Source organism: Parambassis ranga, chromosome 2, assembly GCF_900634625.1.
Source record: "Parambassis ranga chromosome 2, fParRan2.1, whole genome shotgun sequence".
Taxonomy (NCBI): domain Eukaryota; kingdom Metazoa; phylum Chordata; class Actinopteri; family Ambassidae; genus Parambassis; species Parambassis ranga.
In genome coordinates this window covers 40,785,010-40,802,453 of record NC_041023.1, presented here as the reverse complement: position 1 = coordinate 40,802,453, position 17,444 = coordinate 40,785,010, and the positions used below count along the sequence as shown (strand labels likewise).

General features: G+C 39.0%; 2 protein-coding genes across 4 annotated transcripts; one reads left to right on the top strand and one right to left on the bottom strand.

Annotated features, from left to right (window-relative positions):
* Positions 1–139: 139 nt before the first annotated feature.
* Positions 140–9,819, bottom strand: cd2 (CD2 molecule). Its single transcript, XM_028420773.1, has 9 exons — positions 9,763–9,819; positions 4,331–4,402; positions 2,922–3,212; positions 2,729–2,805; positions 2,465–2,636; positions 2,320–2,376; positions 2,163–2,240; positions 1,706–1,965; positions 140–1,623 (listed from the first exon to the last, which is right to left on the bottom strand). The coding sequence occupies exons 2-9, from the start codon at positions 4,395–4,397 to the stop codon at positions 1,531–1,533; spliced, it is 1,095 nt and encodes a 364-aa protein (XP_028276574.1). The 5' UTR covers positions 4,398–4,402; positions 9,763–9,819; the 3' UTR covers positions 140–1,530.
* Positions 9,820–10,967: 1,148 nt separating this feature from the next.
* On the top strand, positions 10,968–15,612 carry pln2 (phospholamban 2). 3 transcript variants are annotated; one of them, XM_028399121.1, is made up of 4 exons: positions 10,969–10,986; positions 11,215–11,282; positions 13,355–13,444; positions 14,158–15,612. In XM_028399121.1, exon 4 carries the CDS (start codon positions 14,309–14,311, stop codon positions 14,468–14,470), a length of 162 nt encoding a protein of 53 aa, XP_028254922.1. In that variant the 5' UTR covers positions 10,969–10,986; positions 11,215–11,282; positions 13,355–13,444; positions 14,158–14,308; the 3' UTR covers positions 14,471–15,612. The 3 variants fall into 3 exon arrangements, with proteins under 3 accessions (XP_028254923.1, XP_028254922.1, XP_028254924.1); XM_028399122.1 differs by lacking the exon at positions 13,355–13,444 and having other exon boundaries at positions 10,968–10,986; XM_028399123.1 differs by lacking the exons at positions 10,969–10,986; positions 13,355–13,444 and having other exon boundaries at positions 11,214–11,282; positions 14,163–15,612.
* The last annotated feature ends 1,832 nt before the right edge of the window (positions 15,613–17,444 follow it).

Here is a 17,444-nt window from a genome sequence, read left to right as displayed (position 1 = left end):
TCCTTTGAAAAGGATTTTTATGAGAACTGAGGGTCAAGTCTGCAAGATACACAGAGCTATACTGCCATCTAGTGGTGAATGGAGTCAATACATGAAATGTTGAAAGTAAGAAAAATTTTGATTTACAATGTCGAGTGGATAATTTGTATCTTTTCTTTATTTGTTTTCATTAATCCCAAGTTGAGAAGTAAACATACAACATATTCATCTGAAACAACACTTTCAGGTGATAAACATATTGAATTAAATGAAATTTAGAACGGCAGAAAAAAAAGGGCCAGGAACAGGAAACGGTCGTCACCAGATACTCTACTTGCACTCACAAAAAACCACAAACACATTTTCAGCAAAAACACAGGATATGTGAATGACACATCTGCCTGCATCGTTATGTGTCAAAAGCAGCAAGCTGCAGGGGTGACAATGACACAGTCTGGTACATTCCGTTTACTGGAAAAGTGTCATCATTGCTGTTTTGCTTATCTGATGCATACATTTTCACAATACCATGTGTTGATGCCTAAAATGTCAGGCGTCATTAGCTTACAAGTGAATACTGGCCTCTTCAGTATATATATATATACACACACATATATATATATATATATATATATATATACACACACATATATATATATATATATATATATATATATATATATATATATATATAAGTATGACTTCAACCTCTTTTTAAAGTAGAGTTCAGTATAAAAGATGACAAACAGGTTTTCATATAACATCAATAAAGAGTTTTTTTTAAAATGTTGCATTTTCATACATTTTTTACACTAAAATGTTAGATTTACTACACAATCTGCTTTTTTTAAAGAAAAATATGTCACAAAATAAGCTCCCAGCAGCGTGTGTTTTCACTTCTGTTTACTTGAGTGAATGCGTTTTTGGTCAGATCAAAATATGTCTGTGGTTGGTACCTTTACACTTAGCTTTTATTCTACAAGTGAAATGGGGCCGAGCACATTTATTTCTCATGAGAGAGAGATTCAGAGTTGAATCCACTTTTCATGTCAAATGACGTTCATTTCTGATGCCTTCAACATTATTTATAAATATTTCATTTAAGCTGTGTTATTTGTAATATAGTTTGATTTACATAAAAGTAGAACACTGGAAGACAGTTTGAATTTCTGACTTCAGAGTTTAGTTTTAAAGGTGTGCTTCATCCTCATGGATTCTCACAAGAGAATCTGAGGAAAATAGAAGTAAAGAAGGACTGCACTGTCTCCACGGTGCTGTGCTAGTGATATGAGCAGTCCAAGTTTGAAAACTGAGAGATTTATAGTTTGAGTTCAGCTTTAATAAAGATAAATTAAAACACATACTGATGAAGATGTGGAGGAGTGAGTTTGTTTGTTGTTGTTTTTTGGTTAAATTTGGGTGAAGTAAACATAAAAACTGTTGTAATATCCATCTATATACATATATATATATGTGTGTGTGTTTGTGTGTGTGTGTATCTTTGCTTGAACAAAGCAATGCCACCTGCCTACACTTTCTAAACTCACGCTGTCACACTTTTTTTGTTCTGGGGCCCTTCTTCCTGGGGTTAGGAAGAGGAGGAGGCTGCTCGTTGTCATCAGCTTTAGCAGTCGGTACAGGGGCCTGAAAATTGAAGTGTAACAAAAGGACTATCAGGATCACAGAGAGGCAACAGCGATATGCACCATTAGTTCACACTTATTACCTGTGCAGGTCGTCTGGGGGTGGGCTGAGGGTGGCCCTTAGTGGGGTCGGGTGCTCTGGGACGCTGCTGCTGCTGCTGCTGCTGCTTGCGTGGCTGTTGTGAACGATGTTTGCGAGGGCCCGTGTGGCCAGCTGGCTGCTGCTGCTGGTGCTGCTGCTGCTGGTGATGGTGATGATGATCAGGGGGGTGGTGATGATGATGATGATGATGACCCTGTTCCTGTTCAGAATTGGCCCACTCCAAACGAAGCTCTTCCTCATCTGTTAAGAAACATATTTACCTTCACTGTAAGTCTCAGAGCACCTCTTTGCATTTCTACAAGTGTCACAAATATGTGAATGTGTGTGAGTAATTCTACTTTTATATCAGACGTAAACCTCCCTGAACTGATGCATGAATGATGTCAAAGAAAATAAACTGACACGTTACTAAGAAACAAACTTGACATGACTCTTACCCTTCTGTCTCATGCGCTTTTTCTTTATGGCCCGAACGCAGCAGGCAATAACAACAATAATCAACACCACAACAATACCTAAGGAAAAGGAACAACTGTTTAAGTTAATAATAAGATATTTCATTAGTTCCTTAACACAGATAGTAAGTGAATATACCTGCTCCGCTGCCCACAAAAATCCAGATGCTCAGTCCAAAAAGTTTATAAGGATCAACTTAAGAAGGAGAAGAGAACACAACACATGTGTCACATTGAAAAAATAAAAGACGTACAGTAGCTGTGTTAACCAACATGATACTCACTATCACTGTAGCAGTTTTGAGTGACAGGATCACTCTTTAAGGTGCTGACTGCGTTGGAAACTTGACATGTGAAAAAGTCAGTTGCCACATTTTTGGCGTCTTTTTTTAGACTTTTATCGTTCGCCCCATTCAACACATTATTATTCCGAAGCCATGTGGGATTACTGGACTGCTGCATGAAATACAAATAACAGACTTAATCATCACCCAAAAGTACATCAGGACATACCCATAGTCCTATGCTGCTGTATTATTTGTACACACCTCAGTCATACAGGTGAATTTCACTGTTTTGTTATTGTTCTGACATTCCATTGTCACGTTAGGCTTCTTTACACCAGCTGGTAACACAAACAAATCAGTGGCACTGATCAATTTTAAATTAATAATGAAATTTGTTCTTGCGATTTTGCAATTCTCTTAAAGACACACACAGTCTAGCATGAATGTTACCTACCAATTACACATAAGTTTAGTGATTTCAAATCCTGCACCAATTTTCCATCTTTTAAGTAAACCTCTGGTGTGTATAGTCCGCTCATGGGTTCCGACAAATTTCTCAGGTTCAGGGACCCATCGTCCAAAATATCCTCTGCTTTCCCTGCACGAAGCCTCTTGTCTGGTGATCGATCATAGATTACACGACCATTATTGTTCCATCGCAGGCGGTTTTCGCTTGTCAGTGGATGGTTCAGAGGTACGGTAAAGTTGGCGCCTACTGCAACATACGTGCACTTGTCTTGAGGCTCTATGGAGGAGAAAGAAAGGTGAAGACATACAAACAAAGGTGACACATTTAGAAGACCCATGTTACAAAATATTGAACATTTTTTAATATTTTTAAAAACTATGCCAGGTTCCTTTATAGTCACAATAACTTTATGCTGCCAGATGCTAAGGTGTTGTTGGCTTTCAGTGTCCTGCTTCACCTGCTTGCACTCATCTGTGTTTTCACCTTTGAAGTGCATTAATCTTGAAGTCTATGAAACAAAACTCTGCAGCCGGCCTGCACAAAACACGACTAGACCATAACCGTGAGTGCACAGAGGATATAATATCCTGTTGTCTGGGTTCAGACCGCAGCCTGCCCAGAAGCTGTGCAAACACCCTGGTAAATGGAAATTTCTGAGTAAAATAACCATCATCGTCTTTTCTTGATACAATGCAAAGATCTTTACATTTTAATCAGTCATGAATTATAAAACATCAAGGTTTCCATTTCCTAGGAAACTGTACACAAAACTTTAACCCCCCCCCCAAAAAAAACAGTCTGGAACAAAACAAGTTGTAGTTATGCAATACTGAGGGCATAACTTAAAAGACAAACGCACAAAAAACTACATCCTGTCAAGATTACCTCATGTTTGAAACAGAACACTAAAGGTATTTATGATCATTTTCCATTAGTGACATCAATCTGACAGGAAGTGCATTACACAACAGACTCACTGCCATTTAAAAGCACACATTTCTCCCATCAAAGTCTTTAATAGTCAGTGATTTGGACAAAACAAATCTCCGTATTAGGTGCTCACCTGGAGCTTTGTGATAACGGTGCTTCAGTTTCCACAGTGTCTCAAAGACAAAGAAGTCCCAAACATAGCTTCATTTTTAAGTTTAGTTGTTTAGTTTAGTTGTTAACTTTGCTTCTTGAAGCTGATACCTGTGGCACTTTAAGTATTTAGTATCCCTCGACACACTTACAAACAGATGACTTAAAGTTGTGATCATACATACATTTGTCTACCATAATCACATGAAAATCTGCAGCAACTGCATGACAGCTTTTTTCTGCCTACACTTTGACATTTGTGCAAAACCTAACTGCATTTACACAAAATGGGGACAACATGTGTTTAATCATACCTGTGGCAGTGACAGCAGAGCAGCAGAGCAGCAGGACGGCGACAGCGGTAAACGGAGCCATTCTCATCTCAGCTGAAAAAGAAGAATAGAAATTTTAGATATGTTTTTTTTTTCTTTCGTGTGTGAGTGCATGTGTGTGCTTGTGGTTTTGAAAGGAAGTGATCCAGGAGGCCCCGTGTCAGCCAGAACAAAGACAGGAAAACAAATTTAGAACACAGAGACGAAAGAACTATATTGTTACCTCATAAAAAAACTCACATATTAAAATTAGAAATATTAATTTATAAGATAAGCTGCGATTTTTCAACTAGAGACTATTTAAATACACTTTAGGCAATCACCAAGAGGTAGAGATTTGTACATAGGTGTAGCTACCATTATATCAGAGTGGGACGTGTCCCCAGACATTTTAAAATGACCCGTTTGGACCCCAGGAAACTCCAACTAACGCCGTTTCGATTGCTAGTGAAAAAATCCATCCACCACAGCCCTACAATACCGTTACCATAGTAACGGACCTAACAAAGCTGGAGGAGGTGACGTCGGTGCCGTCCCACAAAGACCAACTAATGCTAAAGCCTGACTGCTTTGTCACATGGGCCCAGGTGAGAGTTAAGAGTTGTTTTCAGCATTAACCCATAGGCCAGGTTAGCTTCTGTTAGCCTGCTAGCCTCGCCTCACCAGTGCACATAGCCGCCTGCTCCTATTCTTATCAGCAAGAATAAAATATATGTGACGGACCGTCAGGACACAGTGGTGCATTATATGAACACTGATGCAGCAGATAAGGCAGTGCGTCATTTTAAACACATCCACATGGTTATTTATTATTTATTGGTTAGTTCATTGATGATATATATATTTTAAAGCTCACTTATATTGGTTGTTAATTGAAAAGTAAAGCACAATCCATCTCCATGTATATTTGAGGTTGGTACTGAGAGTGAGTCAGAGGCAGGGCCATCATGTAGGGCCAGTGGAGGAAGTTCTATTACTGAGGTGAGTGGTGACGGGGAAAACTCAATCAGGTGGACATGAGGGAGATTTGCCAGTTTTTTGTCTCTGTAAATGAGAGAAGGCCTCAGATATGGAGGCTTTGTATAATCTGTTAGTGTAGTAGCACCAGTGTGGTTGATAAAACTGTTGTTTCACTTGGAATTAGTTTCTGTCTGTCACCGTGTTTTAAAAAATAAATGAGTTTTTGTTGAATCTGTCTCTGAAATAGTCACTGAGTTAAGTGTTTACTCCTGTAGGTAAAATAGATGTTTAACAACCTGTTAAAATCCGCAGGAAATCGCAAATACTTCATATTGTTATATTATATTTCATAATATACTAATGTACTTTTTTTCACCACCCACATTTTTTATGCTTCCTAGGCCACTGGATTTGTAACATAAAAAAAATTATATAAAGCATTAACTTTATATTCCCTGTTAAAGCTACATAAATGCCTATAATGTTGTGTATAAGAACAAAGAACTTGTCTGACCAGAGAGCAGGAATCAAAACTTATTTGACACAAACATGAATTTAAAGCAAAAAACACAACCTTCCAGAGGACATTCATAAACGACAGCATCTGCTTTACAAAACATAAAGCTACATGATTAAACATCTTACCTCTAAATTGTTGACAGTCTTCAGAACACCACCATCATTACAGACTTTTTACCTCTACAATAATAAATGCTATAATATGTTGCCCGTTTTCTCTTGACTGAGCGAGCCTTGCTGTCTGAACACAAAGGGAAATGCGCTCATCTACATGTAGCTTCATGTGTGGGTTTCAATCAAAACACGCCCTCTTTCCTTCATAAGGCTTATTACATTTTTTTAAAACAATAAAAAAGGGAGAAACAGACATTTTTTCTGTGTTTCTATGGTCAACTTTCCCTGACAAAAAACTGAAATAATATACAGATATAACACAGGCCAGCTGTTTAAAAAAAAAAAAAAAAAACACATACAAACTTAATTTTCCATACCGCAACTTCTCTGCCTGGTTTCCCCTTAAAAAATATAAACATATATATTTACATCCCCACATTTACACAAGCACCAAGACAAGAGATGTAGATTAAAAATGCAAAATCTGTATTTTACTGCACATACAGAAGATTGATTGATTAATTATACAGATTACTAAAATGACTGTGATCTATAATCTGTTGGCTGCTTTCTAAGGCTGCATTGCAATGATCCCTGGGGTAATAAAAATACAACCTGGTCAGACTTTGCTTTTCTCTGTCTTGTTGTGGTTTAACACCTCAGTGCAGATGTATGAGAAGCAGGAAGACGCACGCTGAAATACTCTTCCTCCCTGCTAATCTCAACGGCAAGACTGATGTCTGCAGGTTTCATATCACCCAACAGCTTTATTCTTCTTTTGGTTTTGCTTTTAGTACCTTGAACTAGTTCCTTATGTGGGTTTTGCAACAAAAGGTGCAAATTTTAATCTGGTATTTTCTCAGCTGCAGCCAGTCGACATTCTTTCTGTATTTGCATTTCCTGAAGTCAAACTGCACAACGCATGGCAGAATGTTAAGTGAACAACTCAGCAGCTTATATGTCACAGAATGTGGTCGAATTCTGTTGAGGCTATTTTCAGTAAAGTTATGAGAAATGCTAATCATGTATCTGATTCAAACGTGTGCCTCATGTTTGGTACAGTAACAACCACAGTTTTGTGCAAACTCAGCTGTGACTGTTCTTAGTAACATCCTTCTTCTTAACAGCGAGCGTCACATCAAAAACCTTTCAACACACACATAGATTCTTCACTTTCAGTTGTCCACAGGATGGCACCATTACATCACATGAGGTTCAAATCATTACAATACTTCAGCTTCATCTATGAATTTTTGGAAAATATTACAAATATCAGGTATGTGACTAACCACATGAACTGATAAGATGAGTAATCAGTATCATATGCTGTGTAGCGGCTGACTGAAGAGATTGCGGCCAGATTTCAGGCTGTGGTGTTTGTGTTTTATGTTTTTATTGTGTATATTGACATGAAAGAAATTATAAACGTTACTTTATTATCACATCATTACCTTGCATGTTAAATTACAGTGATAAATTATGAATGCAAATGGGGGGGGGTCAACTATCTTTAAAGAGGAGACAGGTAGTTGAGTCCGGATCTGATCTTATGATGGAGTGAGCGAAGCTATTCCACCGAGGGACACAGATGACCCTCTTCTGTTAAATGGGCCTTTATAAATAGAGCAGTTATTTTTCCATTGCTCTGGTCCAACTTGTCTAACATCGAGACCTTTAGATGCTCCAACTATCCAATCATAGTCCTCTATGTGAACCGCAACGGCCAATCAGTACCCTTGAGATGACCTCATCATCATTATCAGAACGCTCTAAATAAACGCAGCCAATCAGATATTTCATCTGGACAGCATCAAAGTCGACGACTCTCACTCTTAGATCAGTGAGAGTCCTTCAGTGAGAAAACAAATAACCTACAGGCTGATCCTGTAGTCCTTGACCTTTGACCTGATGGTGTCATAACAACTTTAACCTGTTGATGTAAACCGAAGAACCACAAAGGCCTCAACATCCTGAGATCTCGCTTCTGTGTGCAAGCGAGCGCTTGATAAATTCTGCAGCTGGTTTTTCTCTTTTGTACACTAAAATCAGCAAACTTGTATTTTAAAAGACTCATACAAAAAAAATTAGAAAGCAACATGGATCTAAATGATTCTACAAGGTGCCTGACAAAGAACAGTTCGTTTAAATCCTGACTCTTTTTATAGACTCAAAGTGATGACACAATGTTGTATCAATGGAGAGAATGCCCACTGTGCTCTAATGGCAGCCAGTGAGAAGAACATTTAGTTATGCATTTAGCCTGAACTATCTGCAGTGTATTTCCAGTAGTCCTTCCGACAGCAGGAACACTGATCAGATTATGTATACAAAACCCCTGGGATTAATGAAGTATTTCTGATTCTGGTGATTCTGATTCTGATTAAAAACCTCAGATTTCAGCATGAGGTGACCTATGAGAAAGCTATAGCACACCTCAGTTTTCAGTGTTTTATTTAAGCTAACAAATAGTAGGCCCGAATAGACCTGGATTTCTATTTATAGTGGAATGACAAGTGTGTCCAAAAACCCAGAGCACAGGCTTTGTGTTATTTTTAGAGACATGAGTGTCCCGAGGCATTCTGAATTTGAGCAATTGTTGCCGGGTATCTCTGGGGAATGCCGTTGTTCGGAGGCGCTGGATCTGAGTGATTATTTTGGAGACGTGACTGATCAGGTGCAGTGGATTTGAGTGGTTTTAGTTCCGGAGGCCCTGAGTCATTCTTTTTATGTGGTTTTATTGATGATGAAGTGTGATGGTGTGCACTGGATTAGTGTCCAGCTATGGTTACTTTTGGCTGTTGTGGTTGTGGGTTGTTGTGTTTCAGCTTTAGAGGGTTGCGTGTGTTTGGTTTATCTTAGTAGGGCAGATGAGGTGTGCTGGCGTTCTGTGACAGGTGGACCTTAAACTGGGTGTGTTGCACTCTTGATATTAGATCTAAATGACAGACGATGGCTGTTTTAGATTCAAAGAGTTTGAATTTGGTGAATGTTAAAATTTGTACAGGACAGCTGGGACATATTTCAGAAGCTGGGGAGAATATTGATCAATTTCTTTCATACAGCAGGACCAAAATCCTTCCTGCTCTGTGTGTGTGTGTCAGACTGACACGCTCCCCTTCAGGGTGTAAACACTGTCTGCCGCTCCTACATGTCAGGACCTATCATGTCACTCTTGTAGTACTTTTGTTATCGTTGTGCAATGTCATATAGGCTACTGAAATATAAATGAACAAGAGGGTGTAAAAAGTAGTGAGAAAAATACCCCACATGCCTAAAAGAACATTTAACGTTTCCTCTTAATTCCATTTTTCAAAAAGCATTTTATCATTATTACATTGACTTTCAGACATTCAGTGCAACTGGGCTGGTACTACGCTTCAAAGGCCCACATCAGATAAACCCCTCTTAGACGGAGGCCTCTGGAGAAAAGCTAGTTTGTAGGCTTCTCCGCATAGCTGGCTATATCTGGAGAACAGAGAGGGAGCTGGAGAAAAGAGTGTGCGAGAGAGAATGTGTGTGAAGCAGCCAACAACAGCAATAAGTCTTCCAGGGTAAACACAGCTGATGGGGTAAACCCTCCCTTTATCCTTCTTCACCCCTAAAATGTCATTGTTCCCCCCCTCATTTATCTATCTTAGAAGTAACACTGATCTCGGTCCAATTATGTACACAACATGACACAGACGTTTTTAAAAGGGTAATGAATGCCACTGGTAATGTAATTATTTAAGAGAGCCATTGTTATTAATCTTCCTTTCATTTGCAGAATATGAACAATCCTGTTTCATAGGACTGAAGAATATCATGTGCACGGTTCTCACCTCGGCCTTCTGACTGGCAGCAGCAGGATTCTCTGTTTTTTCTGGCATCCCATGATTTTCTACATCAGCTTCCCTCCGTATCTTCCTCTCTTTTGAGTCTTGAGTCAGAGCGGCTTGGTATTTCGCCATGTAAGGCTGCAGAGCTGAACCACCCTGAAACAAAAAAAAGAAAGAAAAAGCAAAGAGAGAGAAAGCGATTTTCTTGGTTATAATTATATATTTTTTCAGCTGGGATTAAAGGCTGTTTGCTCATCCAGATACACTCAGAAGCCGCTTACATAACAGGACAGGGGTGATTACAGTAGCAACAGAATTAGGACCGGCCTGTTCACACATCCACACCTGGAAACCATCCAGTCCTGCTGTCCACTGAACAGCTCCACAGAGGTTTGAGGGCCTTCCTCAAATGCACCTAAGTGCTGGTAATGACTTTCTCTTTTCACACAAGCACACACTAACGCACGATTAAGACCATTTACATACATGCAAGGACTTGTTTGGTTAAAGGTTACAGGTTCAAATCAACCTTGACCTTTGACCTATGACGATCATTCATGTTGACATAGTGCTGCCAAATTTAAAGAGGTTCCTACAAATGCACTCTTGCGATATTGATCCTAGTTTGTACCAAATTTGAATAAATGTCCATGAAATGTGTTGTTTTGTTATTCTTTCATTGTCGTCCTGAAACTGTAAAGCTGTCTCCCAGAGAGACGATCAAAGTTCCATCTTATCTTTGTAAAGAGTGCAGTTAGAAATATCTGCCTGCCCGTGGTTGTTTGAAGTGTATATCCACTGTACAGCAGTGAGTAGCAATAACAACAAAGCTGACGTTCCAGTACGTGACTGACAGCCTGTTTACATGCAGATTCTCCATATAAGGCAGATGCAATGCTTTCTGGGCCACAGCAGGGGGGTTATTTTTACTGTTTCCGGACTTTTCTTTTTTTTTTTTTGAACCCCCTGTCTCTTTCATTTCTTCACAGTGGATGATGCTGTCCAGGACTTCACACACACACACACACACACACATTTGAATAAATTGAAAATATCTTGACTGTCCTCCTCCTGTTTCTACTGCAACATCATGAAAACGATAGAGCCCCTCAAGCTGTGATCGTTGACTTAAGGCCTAATTGGAAGTGAGCATTGGCCCCACCCTGCTAACACGTCACTAAACAAAGGATGAAGATCCAAACGTGTGGACCCATTCAATAGAATACGGTATATGCATCTATACATAAACTGCTTTAACAATCTCAGATTTTAGGATTTAACTCCCATTTGTGGACTAGCAGATGCTGGCTGCTTTTGATTCTGTAGACCTAAAACAAACTTGGCATCCCGACTCTTCTAAAATCTTTGCTGGGATGTCCTGTCTCTCTCTCTCTCTCCTCCTCTCTGCTCTCGCTCTCTTGCTCTCTCTCCCTCATACACACATTGTGTTTACAGCCTTGGAGAGCACTGCATATCTGACATTTCTCTCTTCAACTCTGACCAGCTCTGCTCTCATCTGAAAGGTAGGAACCAGCATCCTCTACAGATTGAGCTGTTTTACTTGAATCTGATTTCAGCTGATGGATGGACATCACAATGTATATATATATGTTTTCACAAGAGAAAAAAAATGATTAGAAATTCAATGATTAGTGCTGTCATTGTATGTATTAATCATTACGTAAGTGGAGTAAATGACATGAAACTCTTTTCTTGTATAAGGTTATTTGCAGGGGGAATTAGGTAGTTTCAGAAGTTACACTCACAGTGAGACATCATTTAATGTATTCTGAAAATATATTTTTTATGTTTTAACACTTTGTGAATCAATGCTTCTTGTAAAAAGATCATTGTTCACCAACTGTAACCACACAGCTCTAAACAGAGGAGCTGAAAGGGGAATGGAAACTGGACTTAACCTCCCAGAGGGATAAACACACATCCCCACTTCGAACATTCCCATGCCAGGCACATGATTTTATTTCAGATGAGCCAAATCAGCTCTGTCTAAACACTAATTTCAGACAAGGTTACTACTGTGGCACATGCTGCCTGATAATGCTTATAGAATTAATGGTAGATCTGGTGGGATTATTTTAATAATAGTCCCGTGGTTACCGTAAAACAGTCTGATCATATTGGAATTGTTGGAAAAGAAGCTGAAAATTGTGACTGTGTGATGACAAATGTTGATACGCAGAACTCTTTTTGCCATGTGTTAATTATTCCAATTATTCCCCAACCAATGCTGTACACTAACACCTAACATCATACTCTAAACTTCACACAAAGCCATGTTTAATCATACATATTACTGTATTGTAAACTAATGGAATAATACTATATATTTCATAATTATCTCTCACCACCTCACCAACTAATAGGCTGCAATGACCATGTCCCAATTAGAATAATAGGTCAGCATCTGTAGGCCCATGTATCTGTCCATAACCTATATTCATAACTTCACAGCTGTCAATCATGTTCTAGGAGGCTGTGCCAAAGTTACCGCTGCTACTTTGTTGTTTAAAATATGTGCATCTAAAGCTCAAGACAACAGCTACGGGGGCCGACACACACGGATAAAACTCACACTGATGGAATGGCTGGCATCTACAAGTAAAAGATTGATGTAGAGATATTTCAGTCTTTACTTTGAAAGTGGTTTCTAATGAGACTACAAGCGTCACACTAAAGATATTTTAGCTCTTGGCAGCAGCAACTAACAACAGCTGATTGTGTTTTTAAATGACAACATTAAAAGAACAAAGGAGAAATCAATGGTGCAGTAGTAAGTCACACACAGTGGTTAACCGCATGTGTCACTGTCCACTCAGAAACACTAACACAACCTCCAGTTGGTGCAGCTTGTCCAGCTGAATGCTTTTACTGAACAACATAAGAGACAAAACCCATCACTGCTGGGCTTTGACAGAGTGGCAGCTGTGTCTGCATAGCCCTGTGAGACGTGATGACAAAGAAATGGTTGGTTGAAAAATATGGAGGAGTTCATTTTGTCAGAAGATGTGCACAATGTGTGCACCAGACTAACAGACTGCTGAATATGTGACATATTTACTGTCAACATGTAATTTCTCTCCTGTGAAAATGAGGATTACTTACACAGTAGTCACAGCAAAGACTGACTGCCAGTCTTCTAGCATGACATGACTGAGGCAGCAGATAATAGGGACAATGTTATGGGGAGTGCCAGATGTACATTAGTAGAGACTCTCACACAAAACACCTCAAATGGTCTGTGGCAACAAGCTGAGAAAAAAACTAATTTATCCTACAGACATTACAGGGAAATAAGGAGGAAAGAGTGATAAGATTAGAGAAGGTTTTATGACCTGTGGTGCAGAATGAGTCACTGAATGCCGGGCATTTATCCAAATCTCCTTTGCACGTTTAATGCTTAAAAGTTAATACTGCTTGAAGACATTCTTGCAACCAACTTACCTGATGTGATGCTGCTGGAGTGACTCATGGTTTGAAAAACAACAGCCCAGTGAGGTCATGTGATGTGAGGTCTGCAGCCAGGGGACCCTTCTGTCAACTTCAACATGTTTTTTTCTCTAAATTTTCACTGTAGGAAGTGCAAGAGGACAACATTGGGTTTAACCAATAACTCCAAAGGAATTAACCCTAAAAACTTCCTGCTTTCAGCAACAACCCAAATCAGGTTTGTCTGAGGTCTCTTATAGCAGAAAGTCTGATAAAGTGATAGCGTTTACAGATAATTGGCCATTCAACAGGCAACAAAAAAAAAAAAATCAAAATCGACATGTAGAAGGCATGACATGGTTGCTGTTACCTTTCCTGACCCCAGTAAAACAAGATGTGAACAGTCACTTTGCTTTAGCGCCACCCTCAGGACAAACTTCTATTTGACTCCTGGATTAAAACCAACATCTCGAGTAACAAGGCTTCAGGAATCTAAAGCTTGTCTGCATACTGTTCAACCCTATTGTATTATGGAATGTAATGAACAATTAATCCAGCCAGATAACCTTGTCACTGTGACTTTGCTGACAGGAAAGTCCTCGATCAGATGACAGCTGTGAATCCCTTTTATATCCCTCATAAACTTGATCACCTACTTCCCCAACTTGTGACGCAATTGGCTAATTACTTGCTCTTTCTCTGTACAAACATGTTCTACATCAGTGTTCATACACATTGTGGTCATGACATTTGTGTTGCTGCCACTCTTACTAGAGTTGAGGTTAACACATCATCAGGCCTCAGCTGGCGCCTCTGAGGGTCTCTCTTATCATCACACCTTGTACTGATACAGAAAGGTCACATATCTCTGTATACAGAGGCTGTATGAAGCATGAAGGGAAAGTGAAATACGTCTAAGTGTCATTGTTTTTTTCCCTCTCTTTTTGCCAGAAAAGAAAAGAACATTTGTTCCTGTTGTGTAACTTGGACTGAACCAACCTGTGCTCATCTCCAGTCTACCAGCATTCCCTGATTTTACCTCCAGCAGGCCCCTTCAACTCTCTCAACTCTTAACCCACCAAATCAAAATCTAACCGTCTCCATGGAGCGCGTTCAGCACATGACCAAATCGGCCATCCGCCGAGCGTCTCAGATTGAGGTGAACCCACAGGCCAAGAGGAACCTGCAGGAGCTCTTTGTCAACTTCACCCTCATCCTCATCTGCCTGCTCCTCATCTACATCATCGTCTTGCTGAGCAGCTGAGAGCAACAGAGAATTATGCAGAGAGAGTTTGACAAGGGTGTCATGTGGATGGGGAGTTTTACTAATGGTCAATTTTTTAAAGGCAATATTATTCCACACTATGTGTCAGCACAACCCTGTTTGATGGCTAAACTCTCTCAATTTGTGGCAGTGGCAGGGATTAGGGCTGGTGTTTCTATTAGAACTGATTGGGAATCAGCTTCTCTTTTCCAAAGGAAAGATCTAAAATGACCCGACCTCAACCATTTCAACTGCAGCTATACAATATGTTACACCTGCCTGCTGCTCATTCAGACCCACACTCTGCTGATTTACAAAGAACTCAATCTATTGAAGACAAAAAGTTCTACAATAATAAATAATGTGTATGATTCTAAAATATACCACTGTATATTCCCCTTCCCATGAGGCCTGCTGCTTCCTGTAGCCACCACTCAGAACAGAAAACTACAGAAAACTCAGACACACTGCTGAAAAATCAGCCTTCATCGAAATGTCCTACTTAGAAGCTTAAAAGAGTGCGCCCACAAACACAAAGCATTTATTGAACATTGAGGATTGTGCTCTGGCGCCCCCCAGTGGCTGTAACATAGAAGACACTTAGAGGATAAACAAAGTATTACATAAATTCTTACTCTTTGCAACCCTTTTTGGAATACTACTAAAGGATTGTGTGATTTGAAGTGTCAGATTAAATTATAGCTCCATTGTCGGACCTTTTGTCGTATTTCTCAGATTTCTTCTTGATATACTTGAAATTGTATTTCAAGTATTGTGGCTATTTATAAAGTATGTGCACTACAGACTACATCTACAGCTTCAATGCAGTTTAAAGTGAAGCAGGTTTTAAAAGACATAGAGAAGGAGAGCTCACTTTGCATGGTGTGATTTCACATAAACGTCCCTCGTTACAGATATACCAGCTATTACAAAGTCAGTCACTTTATTGCTGCACAATTAGCTCCTGAGGTACAATTGTTGGCAGTATAATTACAAAAGACTTGTTTCCGTGCTCAGGAGTATAATAAAGTTGCCTATGAATACATAAAAATGATTAAAAAAAACTGACATAAGGGATTACTGAAAGAAATGTTTTCATTGTATTACACTATATGTGACAAACTGTACCACCTGATTTTTAAATTGTGCATCACCAAATAAAATGCATGTCAATATTTATGCTGAGGTTTTATTTTATTGCTGGATTTATGTGTCAAGCTAACACACCTGTTTACTAATTAGTGATAGTATTATTCAGGAAACAATGCTCATCAAACGTCACTTCCGTCGAAACAAAATCTAAAACACTGAAAATTAACTTACCCGTTTGCTTCCAAGAAAGTAGCAACCTGTGTTCATTGGCTGGCATAATGGCTTCTATTATTCCCTGGATAAATATTTATGTTTCAAGGTTTTTTTTGCGTTGTTATCTGTAGCAACGGTAGCTGTTAGCTTCGTCGGAGCTTCTAGCTAGCACTCCTCACATCCGGGCCTCTGAGAACTGATCTGTGATTGGTTTAAAAAAAAAACCCACCGGTGAGTGCTGGAGGTCTTTGGAAAAAAAAACACAAAGAAAGCTCAATAGTAGTTTTTTTATCTCACAATCATAATTTTACTGTTCCATAACATACATCAGAAATAATATAAATATAAATAAATGTTGTTATTGTTATAATTATTATATACTTCAAAAATTGCAAGACAAACATCAAATAACCAATAGTGACACCAGCTCATTTTCATTTAAAACTGCAGCATGTGTGTATATCAGTCAGTAAATGATTTACAGTTTTTCTGCAGTTTTGTGCAAACTGAGTTGAGAGTGAAATAAACCAAGCCTCCATCAGTATATATCAACAGAGTTTCTCGAATAAGTTGCAGTGCAGATGGTTCACTGATTGATAATCCTATGAATCCCCTTTAAGTTCGAAAACACTTAAGGAGTTTTGTGAACCTCGAGGTAATGATGGGCTGTGCGATCGCAGACAACCGGTTGAAATCAATAAGCACAAATATACAAACCCAAAAGCACAAACAAACTCAGCAATAAATAAATATTCATTTTACTGCGAGGACCACACCAGTGTTTTACATGTTCATTCATTCAAAAAGTACTGTAGTAGTTGTTCTGCAGCTTTTAACTCACATGATGCATGACAGATCACTGAATTCAACATGCTCTGATGAAGATCATGACATCAGAAGAGCATCAGAACACCTGCTACGTGGACTTAGTCACAGCTTTTAATACTGACAAAAAGTCCTTAAAGTGCTCAGAAAAAAAATATTAAGATATATGAATACTCAGCATTATTTTTAAACCAAACATAAACATGGAAAAAATAAAAACACACATTCAATATTCAAAAACACTGGGATGGTCCTTTAACGATATCCATAAACAGGGCAGTCCCACCTCTTTTTTAACCCACCACCAACAAACATCAGCAGCAAAGTAAAAGCAGAAGCAGTAAAATCGGACGTGATTGTGAGAAAACGTGTTATTAAGAAAAACCAAAAGGCTTCTGCACTGTCAGGTGCAGATGTCTGGAAGCTAAAATGTCAATATATAACTAATCTTCACAGTGTGCATGGAGGGATGAACCAGCTGTGGTTCAGTGTGTCAGGGCTGCAATCCCAGAGAGGACAGCGATACTTAAATGGTCCTTTTGCTGGGGTTCCTCACATTTCAGGTCAGTATTTACAGTTTTACCAGAGCAACGCTGCTTTATATGTTTCTATTCTCTTGGATTCCTCTGAAGTCTCCATTTTTGTAGCTTTTGTCAATGACACTATTTCATGGGTGACAACAAATGTTTTGCTCTGTAGTTAATAGTGGAACTTGTACATGTAACATGATTTTACTGTGTGGTAAAAGCAAAAACTTAAAATAAAACATCTGACTGAATGATAAAAAAGTGCCTTTGTATAACAATGAAATTCACAACAGCTTGGCAACAAAGTGTTAAATATT